The sequence below is a fragment of the Thamnophis sirtalis genome, unplaced genomic scaffold (genome assembly GCF_051295495.1).
Source record: "Thamnophis sirtalis isolate CommonGarterSnake01/CBP01778 unplaced genomic scaffold, rThaSir2_p1.2 scaffold_9, whole genome shotgun sequence".
Lineage (NCBI taxonomy): Eukaryota > Metazoa > Chordata > Lepidosauria > Squamata > Natricidae > Thamnophis > Thamnophis sirtalis.
Window position 1 is genome coordinate 72,735,488 of NW_028261389.1, and position 14,128 is coordinate 72,749,615.

Genomic DNA, 14,128 nt, shown 5'->3' on the forward strand with positions numbered 1-14,128 from the left:
GGCGGGGTAGCGATCCTTATCCCCAGGCCTGACGGGCGAGCCAGAGGGCCTTTTTGTTACTGTTCGGCTGGGTTTTTGTGCTTCTTGATACCCGTTATCAAACCATATTAGTAAAAGTAAAGTGCTAGAAGCAAGCAAAAACTTTTTTCTGTTTCCCTTCAGTCATTCAAATAAGCATTGAGACATTTAATTGCGGGGGGGGGGGGGTATAAACTCTGAAAAGCTTTACGTGGTGGATGTTTTGAGAAGAAAAAAAAGTATTTTGAGCAACCAATTCAGTTTGAGAATAGAATAGAATATAGATTAGACTAGGCTAAGGAGAGGAGAGGGGAGAATACAATAATTCTTTTATTGGCCAAGTGTGATTGGATATATACAAGCTCTCAGTTATATATTATTGGGGACGCAGTGCCTAAGATGCTGAATTTGTCGATCAGAAAGTTTGGCAGTTCGAATCCCTAGTGCTGTGTAATGGAGTGAGCTCCCGTTACTCATCCCAGCTTCTGCCAACCTAGCAGTTCGAAAGCATGTAAAACGCAAGTAGAAAAATAGGAACCACCTTTGGTGGGAAAGTAACAGCATTCCGTGCACCTTCTTCAGCATTTAGTCATGCCGGCCACATGACCACGGAGACGTCTTCGAACAACCATGGCTCTTTGGCTTTGAAACGGAGATCAGCACCTCCCCCTAGAGTCGGGAACGACTAGCACATATGTGCGAGGGGAACCTTTAAGCTCTCAGTGTACATACAAACAATAAAATGATCAATCGTAAGTCGTAAGATGCATTCATAAATCATTAGATACAAACAATAAAGTGATATCATCGTAAGATACCAATATGAGAAGGAAATAGGAAGGATGAAAAGGATAATAGCAATACAGTCCTACCACATGGATAAATATCCTTAGACGTAAGACAGTGCTGTGGGAATTAGGGATTTAGCAGAGGGATAGCATGGCAGAAAAACTCAATGTCTAGTTGTTTTGGCATGCAATGCCCTATATTTATTATTATATTTATTATTATATGATAAGAAAGTATTAATTATAGCATTAATATATATAATTATATATATATATATATATATATATATATATATATATATATATATATATATATATATATATAAATATATGTTTATAAATATATCACACAATGTATTATATAATAAGTTATGTTGTATTGTATTATGTTATATTATATTATACTATACTATCTTATGTTTTGTTACGTTATGTTGTGTTATGTTATATTATGTTATGTTGTGTTGTTTTGTGGTATGATTATGTGTGTGTGTGTGTGTGTTGCATTTGTGCTGATAAATAAGGCAACATAAAAAATGGCTTTCTGCCTGGATGGCTCCCAGAGTGAGCCGATAGACAGAAAAGGGAAGCAGTATGCTCCCTCCCATATTTGGGCATACCAGCGGTTGTGATACGACACAATACATACATACACACACAAACACACACACAGTATATATGTGTTGTGTTATGTTATATTATTATATTATTTTTATTTTATTTTATTTTATTATCTTGTTTCCATGAAAATAAGATCTCCCTGGATAATAAGCCCAATCAGGCTTTTGAGCGCATGCGCTACAATAAGCCCTCCCCGGAAAATAAGCCCTCCCTGAAAATATTGCAACACAGCAGCAGCCATGAGGTGACCATGCTTGGCACCTCCTGCGCCTCAAAAATAATAAGACCTCCCGGAAAATAAGGCCAAGCACTTATTTCGGTGGGCCGAAAGAAAATAAGACCCTGTCTTATTTTTGGGGAAACACAGTATATTATATTTTAATATTTATTGTTATCTTGTGCCATTGTTGTTAGATTTTACTTCTTGGTCCTGGTGTAACTCTCAGTCATGCTTCCTGTCAGCCTTTGGCATCTTCTCTCCTTTTATGTAGGTGAGGACACGAGATGAGGGGAAACAGTCCCCTTCTCCTTACCTGGCCTTACCACATAAGGCCCAGTAGCCATGCTGAAAATAATATTTCCTGTCCCTGCCCTGTTATTTTGTGGCTAGAAAGAAAAAGACTATCATACTGTATGACCAGAGAATATAGTTTTTGTAGCCCAGTAAGTGGAACTAATCTTTGGCTGATGTTCATAATTCATTCAGCAGAAAAGTCCAGTATAAAGACCGTGTTCATAGAAAAATGTTTTAAAGAAAGATGGAAACTATAAATCCAATGTTATCGAGAACAATGTTTTCAGTTTCCAGAATTAACCCAGTCTTCGGAATGAGTTTTTAAATAAACTTGTGGGCCTTTTCTCCAAACAACCTTTGGCATTGTAGGGAATTATGGGCAACGTTTTGGAGACCGACCTAAACGGTGGGAAAGGTTCGCATTTCACCTGGACTCTTGTGCTTTGATGCCCGCAGGTTGAAAAAGAGGATTTGCAGGCTGCCATCCTAGCAGCAGTCACAGCCGAAAGGGAAAACATGACAAAACTGCATGACCAAGAAAAAGAATTATGGCAAGCAGAGAGAAATAAAGATCGAGAGAAGATTGCCCAAGCGGTAGAAGAAGCAGCGGGACGGCAAAAGCAGAGTTCAGAAGTTAGTGGATTTTATGTTCTGGGTTATCACTCGCTATATATCGTATGTGGTGTGTTTCAGGTTTGTTCAAATTCCTATGCAGAGGAAGGGAGGAACAGATGGGTAGCTAAGTCCCAGAACTGTTTGGTGCTCCTGACCAGTGGTGAAATTCAATTTTTTTTTTACTACCGGTTCTGTAGGCATGTGGGCATGGCAGGGGAAGGATACTGCAAAATCTCCATTCCCTCCCCACTCCAGGGGAAGGATACTGCAAAATCTCCATTCTCTCCCCACTCCAGGGGAAGGATACTGTAAAATCTCTATTCCCCCCCCCCCACTCCAGGGGAAGGATACTGCAAAATCTCCATTCTCTCCCCACTCCAGGAGAAGGATACTGTAAAATCTCCATTCCTCCCCACTCCAGGGGAAGGAAACTGCAAAAATCTCCATTCCTCCCTACTCCAAGGGAAGGATCCTGCAAAATCTCCATTCTCTCCCCACTCCAGGGGAAGGATACTGTAAAATCTCTATTCCCCCCCCCACTCCAGGGGAAGGATACTGCAAAATCTCCATTCTCTCCCCACTCCAGGAGAAGGATACTGTAAAATCTCCATTCCTCCCCACTCCAGGGGAAGGAAACTGCAAAAATCTCCATTCCTCCCTACTCCAAGGGAAGGATCCTGCAAAATCTCCATTCTCTCCCCATTCCAGGGGAAGGATACTACAAAATCTCCATTCCCTCCCCATTCCAAGGGAAGGATAATGTAAAATCTCTATTCTCTCCCCATTCCAAGGGAAGGATACTGTAAAATCTCCATTCCTCCCCACTCCAGGGGAAGGATCCTGCAAAATTTCCATTCCCTCCCCATTCCAAGGGAAGGATACTGTAAAATTTCCATTCCCTCCCCCCCCACTCCAGGGGAAGGATACTGGAAAATCTCCATTTCCTCCCCACTCTGGGCCCAGCCAGAGGTGATACTTGCTGGTTCTTCAAGCTACTCAAAATTTCCACTACCGGTTCTCCAGAACCTGCTGACCCATCCTTGCAGCTGGCTCTCTGTGGTGCCAAGATGTTGAGAGAGTGGGTTGATATCTTGAGTGCATTTTGGTTTTGGCAGTGAACTAGGTCTCTGGTGCTGGAGGCTGTCGGATTGGATCCATGTCAGGGTGGACAGATAATGTCCCTATAGATTGTTTGGGCAGTGGCATCAAACTCAATTTCATTGAGGGCCACATCAGGATTGTGATCACTAGACTAGCCTCCCACCTTGGGGGCTGGCGTGGGCATGGCCATGGTGGATGTGGCTGCGTGGCACGACAAAACCGCGCTTGACTAAAGCGCGCCCGATTAAACTGCGTCGCTGACGTCATCAACAGGGCGACAACAGCGAGCGCGGAGAAAGAAGAGCGCTTTAAATAGCGCTTTGAAAGCAAGCTGATTCAAGTTAAGGTAAGGGTTAGGTTTAGGGTTAGGTTAAGGGTTAGGGTTAGGTTTAGGGTTAGGTTAAGGGTTAGGGTTAGGTTTAGGGTTAGGTTAAGGGTTAGGATTAGGTTTAGCGTTAGGTTAAGGGTTAGGTTTAAGGTTAGGTTTAGGATTAGGTTTAGGGGGGTTAGGTTTAGGTTTAGGGGTTAATTTTAAGTTTAGCGTTTACAGCGTGCTTTTTTCTCCGCGCTGTTGTCGCGCTGTGATGACGTCAGCTATGCAGTTTCGTCGAGCACCCTTTAGTCGAACACGGTTTTGTGATGGAACCATGTGGCTGTAGTGGCCGAGGCCTGCTCAACATCACTCATGTCAGGGGCACCTGTGATGGCCAAGTGCTAAGGACGTCCCTCAGACCCTCCCTCCCTCTCATTATAATCTTACTTCCTTCTTTCCCTTTTCACTCTTCTTTCTTCTTCCTTCCCCCCTTTCCTTATTTTTCCTTCCTTGCTCTCCTTCCATCTCTCCTTCTTTTTCTTTGTCTCTCCTCTTACATCTTCTGCTCCTTTTCTATCCCTTTTTGGATGCTCAAATGCAAAAGAGGAAACATTTCTCCTTGTGTTTTGTTTTTAGTTTGCTGTGCTGGCCATCTGCCAGTGAAAACGGAGTGCAGGGGAGCCGCGTGCTGCCCTCCCAAGCTCCATTTTCACTGGCAGAGGGCTGCAGGAGACGGTCACGGCTGAAAACGGGTCCCAATTTTTACTAGCAGAGGCACTGCGGGCCAGTCCTTTACTAAATACAGGGCAGCCCCACAAGCCAGATTTAAGCATCCTGTGGGCCGGATCCGGCCCGTGGGCCTTGAGTTTGACACCCTTGGGCTTAGAAGGTTGAGGAAGTGATATATGGACTGTGGAACATATAGACCAATGTGTAGACTACTCACAACTAGATCCATCCTGAACTTTTGCTAGACTTGTGACCAGAAATATTTGCCACACGTATAGATTTCTTGGTATTGAGAGGCTATAAGATAAACCAAGATGTAGATTTGAGGGGGTTTCCTGGATGCTTTTTGACCTTGGTTGAAAACGTTTTGTTACCCAAACTAGATACCATCATCAGTGCTAGTAAGGAGTGGGGTTTATTTATAAACTGAGAGCAAGCCCTACTCCCTTACTAACACTGATGATGTTACCTACCATATTTTTCTTTGTTCAGTCTTCAGGGCTGTGGTGCCTAACGTGTGTTTTTGTTTCTTCTTTTCTTTTCAAAAAAAGTTATTTATTTTTTTGTTACATATTTTAACTTCTTTTGTGAACAACATGTTGTCCTGGTCCTCCCCCCCCCCCCCTTTTACATCTTCTATTATGCACATTACCGTATTTTTCGGAGCATAAGACGCACCTTTTCCCTGAAAAAAGAGGCTGAAAATCTCAGTGCGTCTTATACACTGAATACAGCATTTTTTTGCCTCCTGAAACCCCACCCACTTTGCAAAAATGGCCCTGCATAGCCTTTAGGAGGCTTTGAGGGTGCTCCTGGGGGCTGGGGAGGGCAAAAATGAGGAAAAAACAGGGCGGTTTTAGCTCAATTTCCCTCCCCCAATTCCCAGGAGCTCTCTATAAGCCTCCTAAAGGCTATCCATGCCCTTTTTTTTGACAAAAACAGGCCCGTTTTTGCTCGTGTTTGGCCCCCTCCACCCCCCCAGGAGAGCTGTCCTCAAGCCTCCTAAAGGGTATTCATGCCCTCTTTTTTTAAATTGTAAATTGTAAAGTTAATGAATTTATATGCCACCCAATCCCAAAGGACTCCGGGCAGCTTACATAAGAACAAACTCTAAAAAGAATGCAGAAAATATAAAATAGAGAAGAAAGCAAGTTAAAAAACACATCATGCACTCAGTCTTAGTGGGGTTGGACCTCAGTCAAGAGGTCAATAGCCCCAGGCGTGCCGGAATAGCCAGGTCTTAGTAGACTTACAGAAGGCCGAGAGAGAGGGCAGGGTCAGGATAGCAATAGCAATAGCAATAGCAGTTAGACTTATATACCGCTTCATAGGGCTTTCAGCCCTCTCTAAGCGGTTTACAGAGTCAGCATATCGCCCCCACAGTCTGGGTCCTCATTTTACCCACCTCAGAAGGATGGAAGGCTGAGTCAACCTTGAGCCGGTGAGATTAGAACCGCTGAACTGCAGATAACAGTCAGCTGAAGTGGCCTGCAGTACTGCACCCTAACCACTGCGCCACCTCAGGATCTCTGGGGGTAGATCGTTCCAAAGGGCCGGGGCAGCTACAGAGAAGGCCCTCCCCCAAGGAGCCGCCAGATGACATTGTCTAGTCGACGGCACCCGGAGAAGGCCCATCCTGAAGAAAAACAGGCTGTCTTTGGGAGGTTTGCAGAGTGCAAAAACGTTTTTTTTTTAATTTGCCTCTTCAAAACCTTGGTATGTCTTATACTCCGAAAAATAGGGTAGTTTAGCAATGAAATGTCTTCAAGGAAACCACCAAGCTCAGAGAGCACTAAGGAGCCCTCATTTCATCCCTGAGCTACAAATCTTCTTTTATCAGATCTAGATTTTCTGCAAATGCACAATGTCTTGTGTTCACTGCTACATTTTGTTTGGAATAGGATTAGCAACATAGAATCCGAGAATATAGTTTGGTAGCGAGCCAGCTGTTCTAAATCCTTAGAATAACAGTTATAGTAAAAGGATATTTCTTCTGCAGTTAAAGCCTCTTGAATCTCCACTGGCTAATGGCCAATTGTATATCTGTTGCATTCGTTCATCAAATGTATATGGCCGCCCCATTAATGGAAAGTGATTTTAATCCAGGGCTCCCTATAAAAGAGTAACTTGTCATGTTATGAGATAACCTCTTCATTTCATGGGGAAGATAACATACTTAGTTCAAACAGTTGTTGAAAAGTGCCTGAAATCTTTCATTTTGAAGGCTTTGGGCTCATACTGTCAACGCTGCTGATGGCGAACAGGCCTTCTAATATTTGAAATCCTTCAAACTTGGATGTCAACAGCTCTTAGAAAAATTCCCTTAATCCGCTGTGGATTTTTTGAACAGTGGGGGGAAATTAAGACACCGAAAAGAGGCCGAATGAAACCCCTCTTTTGTAATTAACTGTTTATCATGAAGTAAAATACTTTGGTTTGGAAGAGAGAGTCAGTCTCCTACAGAAGAAGAAGGAGAACTGGTGCAATATAGCATCCCTATTCTCAGTCCTAAAAGCAGTTGAGGAAGCTGTTATTAAAAGCTGCTGAGAGATGGAGAAGGACCTGGAAAGCTGATTACTTCATCTCATCTGTAATAGCAGTCAGCTTGGTCTCAGTTTTACAGCCAGGCCTGAATTGGGTAGACTCTGGGTAATCCTGGCGCTTGCTCCTGGGGAGGAAAGCTATGGCAAATCTAGACAGCATACTAAAAAGCAGAGACATCACCCTGTCAACAAAAGTGCATATAGATAGCTAAGGCTATGGTTTTCCCAGTTGCAATGGATGGCTGTGAAAGTTGGACCATAAGAAAGGCTGAGCGCCAAAGAATGGAGGCCTTTGAACTCTGGTGCTGGAGAAGACTCCTGTGAGTCCCTTGGACTGCAAAGGGATCAAACCCATCAGTCCTAGAGGAGATCAACCCTGACTGCTTTTTAGAAGGCCAGATCCTGAAGAGGAAACTCAAAGACTTTGGCCACCTAATGAGAAGGAAGGACTCACTGGAGAAGAGCCTGGGAAGGATTGAGGGCAAAAGAAGAAGGGGATGGCAGAGAATGACTTTCATCAACCAGGAAGAGCAGAGATCCAGTTCTCAAGAAACAAAGCTGGGACCCTCTCTCTTTGCGCAGGACCAACAGATCCAAACTCACTTGCTATGAATAAATGTAGTTGTTATTGTTAGCTGTTAGCTAACGTAGTCAGCTATCATTGTTAAAAAGTTTGACATTTGAAATGGCAAACATGTAAAATCGTATCATCTCTTAAAATTTCTGCATTAACTTTTCCCTATGGAAACAAAAAATAAAAAAACCACCTTACTTTCTCTAAAGATTCTAGCATGACTACCAGATTCTGTAACAGTTTGTTCTCTTTGCCATCTGTCTGGTAAACTACAAGATTCGTTTTTCTCCGCATAAACATGTATACGTCTGAACTAGGCTGTGTTGTTTCTCTGTGTCATATATGTGGATATATACATAACTTTGTATGTATGTATGTATGTATGTATGTATGTATGTATGTATGTATGTATGTATGTATCTTGTCATGTTTATGTAGTGAAAAATTGGAGGTGGTTGAACTTTAAGAGTTGTGTGCAATGAAATTTCATTTTTAATGTATGGCAATTAGTGTACATTCAAAGTGACAATAAAGTTATTCTATTCTATTCTATTCTATATTCTAATCTATTCTATATTCTCTTCTCTTCTATACTATTCTCTATTCTATTCTATTCTACTCTATTCTATTCTATATTCTATTCTATTCTATATTCTGTTCTATTCTATATTCTATTCTATTCTATTCTATATTCTCTTCTCTTCTATGCTATTCTCTATTCAGTTCTACTCTATTCTATATTCTATTCTATTCTATATTCTATTCTATTCTATATTCTATTCTATTCTATTCTATTCTATTCTATTCTATTCTATTCTATATTCTATTCATTCTATCCTATATTCTGTTCTATTCTATATTCTGTTCTGTTCTATATTCTATTCTATTCTCTATTCTATTCTGTTCTCTATTCTATTCTATACTCTATTCTATTCTATTCTGTAAATAATTTGGTATCATTAAACTGAAAATAAAGGGAGAAATAAATTATTGGGAGAAATAAAGATGACAAAGATAGAATATATTCTATATTCTATTCTATTCTATTCTATTCTATTCTATATTCTATTCTATATTCTGTTCTGTTCTATTCTATATTCTATTCTATTCTACTCTATTCTATTCTATATTCTATTCTATTCTATATTCTATTCTATTCTATATTTTGTTCTGTTCTATTCTATATTCTATTCTATTCTCTATTCTATTCTGTTCTGTTCTCTATTCTATACTCTATTCTATTCTATTCTGTAAATAATTTGGTATCATTAAACTGAAAATAAAGGGAGAAATAAATTATTGGGAGAAATAAAGATGACAAAGATAAATTATATTAGATTGCCATAGGGCAAGGCGGAGGATGGATAGGATAGGATAGGATCCATGCTAAGAATTTAAGGATAGAATGAGCTGGAAGGGACCTTGGAGGTCTTCTAGTCCAGCCCCCTGATCAAGCAGGAGAACCTATACCATTTCAGATAAGCGAAACCCTGATGCTCTTCTTAAAAAAAACCTCCAGTGATGGAGACGAAAATACAAGATTTTGGAGAGCAGCATCTGCAGCAGCGGAACGGTTTTAAGTTATAAATCCCAAAGGCTGCCTGTTCCTTTTGCTGCAATTTCCATTTTGAAACATATGTGATCCAGGTGGATCAGAGCAAAGGATGAAACGAAGCCGACTTTATTTCCCAGGGAAAGCCTTTGATCGTCTCCTTCGTCCTTCTGGAATGCAATAAAGTTGAAAGAAAACTTCGCTTCCTAAAATAAGAAGCGTCCTTGATTGCAACAGTATGACGGCGTTCCCTCGACCGTTTCATGATTTTGATACCAGATAGAGAGAAAAAGTCTTTGCGATGGCCGGTTTCCTGCTGTGCAACCAGGATGGGTGAAGTCCTACCGTTCCTGTTCTATTTTTAGCACCTTGCTTAGATTCGACGCGGACCTTTTCAAGACAAAAGCCAATATTTTGCACTGTTGGAATAAATCATTTGTGGATTCTTCCTCCTTCGACTTGGTTGTTTTTAATTCAAACCATTTGTGTGCCGCTCCCTGGAAAGAACACAGCGGAGCACCCAAAGAACTCTAATCCCTTTTTCTTATTGTTTGTATATATTAAAAGTTTACTCCATCTGTACGGTATAAAATTACATAAGATGCAGATGTTGGAAACCGTCTACCTCCTAATTCAGCAAGAACAACAATACTCCCTAAAAAAAAAAGAAGTAAATGGGCAGTTATATTTAGACCAGTGCAATTTCTCAGAAAATATCAACTGGGATTGTTTTTATAATGTATAACTTTTGGAAGAAGAAGGATCTACAAGAGGCCCCAAGTAATGTGAGCAAATGGGGGAAAATGAACAAATAAAGCAACAAATTGCGCGAGCGATACTGGGTGTACCAAGATACACCCACGTTACACCTATCCTCCGCGAACTGCACTGGCTTCCTATCGGTTTCCGATCGCGATTCAAGGTGCTGGTTATTACCTTTAAAGCCCTACATATCTGCGAGACCGTCTTCTGCCGCATACCTCCCAACGGCCGATAAGATCGCACAGGGTGGGCCTTCTCCAGCTGCCGTCAACCAGACAATGTCGGCTGGCGGCTCCCCGGGGGAGGGCCTTCTCTGTAGCCGCTCCAACCCTATGGAATGAACTACCCCCAGAGATCCGGACCCTACCCACTCTCATGGCCTTCCGAAAGGCTATCAAAACCTGCCTATTCCGGCAGGCCTGGGGCTGTTGATCTCTTGACTGAGGTCCAGCCCCGACCAGACTGAGTGCACGATGTGGTTTTTTGTTTTTTTAATTTGTCTTTCTCTGTTTTCTTTTTAATTCTTTATTCTGTAAAATGTATTTTCTGTAAGCCGCCCGGAGTCCTTCGGGATTGGGCGGCCTATAAATTCATTAAATACTAATACTAATACTAAATTGAAAGTCTCTCTAAAAAAATACAAACAGTCCTCAATTTACAATTGCAATTGAGCCCCAAATTTCTGTTGCTGAGAGAGGCAATTGTTAAGCGGATTTCGCTCCATTTTACGACCTTTCTTGCCATGGTTGTTAAGTGAATCACTGCAGTTCAATTAGTAACCCAGTTCTTAAGTGAATCTGGCTTCCGTATTGGCTTCGCTTGTCAGAAGGTGTTGTGGCCCACGAGCGGCCAGAAGAGCTGGCAGCAAATTCAATCCGTGAAGAGGTTGGGGAGGAACGGGGGGTCTGGGGAAGGCTCTGGTCTCTGTCGGAGGCAGAGATGGGGCCAAGGCCATCTGACAGTTCTCAGCTGCTTTCGGAGCTGGACAGCAACGAGGCAGAGGAAGCAGCTGGAGCTGCTCTAGAGCTGCCAGGAGAAAAGAACAGCTAAGAAATCAGAGTCTACTTGGGAGTAAAGCCACAGGTGGACAGTGAATGGCGCCTCGCATAGGGAATAAAAGAGGAGCAAAAGGGGAGGGGGCTTTTGCAGGAAACAATTCGTTTGTTCATTCGTTTCAGGAGTGTGAAGATCTGTCCGTGAATCTCAGAGACTCTGTGCCCAGTCTTTCCTTGCACAGCACCTCATTTGGACAATATTTACATGGCAGCTTTCCAAGCTAGTTGAGGTCTGTGGTCGCAATTCGCAATTTCGCAATTTAATGAGTTTATATGCCGCCCAATCCCGGGGGACTCTTGGCGGCTTACAAATACGAAATGAAATAAAATAACACATAGGGGAAAGAATACAAACAATTTAAAAAACACAACATGCATTTGGTTTAACTGGGGGTTGGAACTGATTTAAAAATCAGCAACCCCAGGCCTGTTGGAACAACCAGGTTTTGGTGGCTTTTTGGAAGGCCACGAGGGTGGGAAGCATCTGGATATTTGTTGGTAGCTCATTCCACAGAGCCGGAGCAGCTACAGAAAAGGCTCTCCCCCGAGTGGTTGCCAGTCGGCATTGTCCGGTTGATGGCACCCGGAGGAGGCCTAGCCTGTGGGTTCTTATCGGACGTTGGGAGGTGTGTAACAGGAGACGGTCTCTCAGATATCCAGGTCCAATGCCATGTAGGGCTTTAAAGGTAATCACCAGCACTTTGTAGCGCATCCGGAGACCAATAGGGAGCCAGTGCAGCTCGCGGAGGATAGGTGTAACATGGGTGTACTGGGGTACACCCGATATCGCTCGCGCGGCTGCATTCTGGACCAACTGTAGTCTCCGAACACTCTTCAAGGGCAGCCCCATGTAGAGTGTGTTGCAGTAATCGAGCCTTACTCGATTTATTAAATTCACCTTTGAAAGACTGCTTGTCAGGCCTTTGCTGAATACGAATGAGAGGAATTCACATTCATTTAATAAAAGGGGTTTTGTCGGGACCAGGAATCTGCTTCATGCTTTTTGTGGAAGCCTAGGTAGAACCCTTCCCTAGAAACAGCTCTCCTTGGTATTCCTCCAAGTGTGCCTTCTGTCATCAGCCTTTCCGAAAACTGTTGAGCTTGCAGAAATGAAGCCATTCTCCGAGAGATCTCCTCCTTCCTGTCACCTCCTCCTTCGCAGCTTAGAGCCCAGATTTTCAGCTTTCCCGCTGATCCCGTTTCTTCACACGTTTCTTTTGTTTTGCACCTTTATGAGCTCACCGGTGAATTTTCCCCATTCATCCTGCAAACTGCTTGCACTGCATTTTAAGAAATAATCAATATGCATGCGCGCAAATCATGGGATGATGATCCTTTATTCTTGGGGTAATCATGGTCAAGAAATCCCCGTGATTACCGGAATTAGAACCAACCCAGAAGCTGTACAAACATTGACAGGTGCTGCCTGATGGTTCACCACAGCTGCATTTTCTTTGTTCCGTCTTCAGAGCTGTGGTGCCTAACTTGTGTTTTTGTTTCTTCTTTTTTTTCAAACAAAGTTTTTTATTTATTTTATGTTACATATTTTCACTTCTTTTGTGAACAAAGTGTTGTCCTGGTCTCCAACCACATCAACACCTTCTATTTTGCATCTTACCATATTTTCCGGAGTATAAGATGCACCTTTTTTCCCTCAAAAAAGAGGGTGAAAATCTGGGTGCGTCTTATACACTGAATACAGCATTTTTGGCCTCCTGAAACCCCACCCCCTTTGCAAAAATGGCCGTGCATAGCCTTTAGGAGGCTTTCAGAGTGTTCCTGGGGGCTGGGGAAGGCCGAAATGAGTGAAAAACGGGCTTTTTTGGCTCAATTTTACCACCACCCCGCCAGCCCTCATGAGTACTCTATAAGACTCCTAAAGGGTATTCATGCCCTTTAAAAAAAAAACGGGATGTTTTGAGGAGGTTTGCAGAGTGCAAAACCTTTTTTTTTTTAATTTCCCTCTTCAAAACCTTGGTGCGTCTTGTACTCTGGTGCATCTGTCACCATTTCCCACCTTGGTGGCGCAGTGGTTGGAAGGCAGTATTGCAGGCTAACTCTGCCCACAGCCAGGAGTTCGATCCAGACGTGGCTCAAAGTTGACTCAGCCTTCCAGCCTTCGGAGACGAATAAAAACGAGGACCTAGATTGTTGATTGTAGAGCCGAGGTGGCGCAGTGGTTATGGTGCAGTACTGCAGGCCACTTCAGCTGACTGCTATCTGCAGTTCAGCGGTTCAAATCTCACCGGCTCAGGGTTGACTCAGCCTTCCATCCTTCCGAGGTAGGTGAAATGAGGACCCAGACTGTGGGGGCGATATGCTGACTCTGTAAACCACTTAGAGAGGGCTGAAAGCCCTATGAAGCGGTATATAAGTCTAACTGCTATTGCTATTGCTATATGCAGACATTATAACCAGGAAGCACTGTACAGTACTATTGGGCACCCTAAATATTATTTCTATCCATGCATCCTCATTCTGTACCCATTGAAGTTTCCAAATGCTCTTCACACACTGAGGTAGTATGTGCGGTGCTGAAAATGTTGAAGCAAAATAAGTACATTATTATCCTAATAATATTCCTTCTCTCTCCCTCCCTCTGTCCCTCCCTCCCCCTCTCTCTCCTCCTCTCTCCCTCTCTCCTTTCTCTCTCCCCCTCTCCCTCTCTCTCCCTCCCTCTCTCCCTCCCCCCTCTCTCCCTCTCCCTCCTTCTCCCTCTCCTTCTCCCTCTCTCTCCCTCCATCTCTCCCTCCCTCCCCCTCTCTCCCTATCTCTCTCCTTCTCCCTCTCTCTCTCCTTTCTCTCTCTCCCTTTCCCCCTCTCTCCCTCCCTCTCTCCCTCCCCCCTCTCTCCCTCTCCCTCCTTCTCCCTCTCCTTCTCCCTCTCTCTCCCTCCATCTCTCCCTCCCTCCCCCTCTCTCCCTATCTCTCTCCTTCTCCCTCT

At 43.1% G+C, this 14,128-nt stretch overlaps 1 protein-coding gene across 1 annotated transcript in view; it reads left to right on the top strand.

Moving 5' to 3' along the window:
• CCDC91 (coiled-coil domain containing 91) overlaps window positions 1–14,128 on the top strand; it is a 143,727-nt gene that overhangs the window by 86,631 nt on the left and 42,968 nt on the right. The window contains exon 11 of the mRNA XM_087722255.1: window positions 2,398–2,574. Coding sequence (XP_087578381.1) covers window positions 2,398–2,574 — 177 coding nt within the window. The remainder of the gene's footprint in view (window positions 1–2,397; window positions 2,575–14,128) is intronic.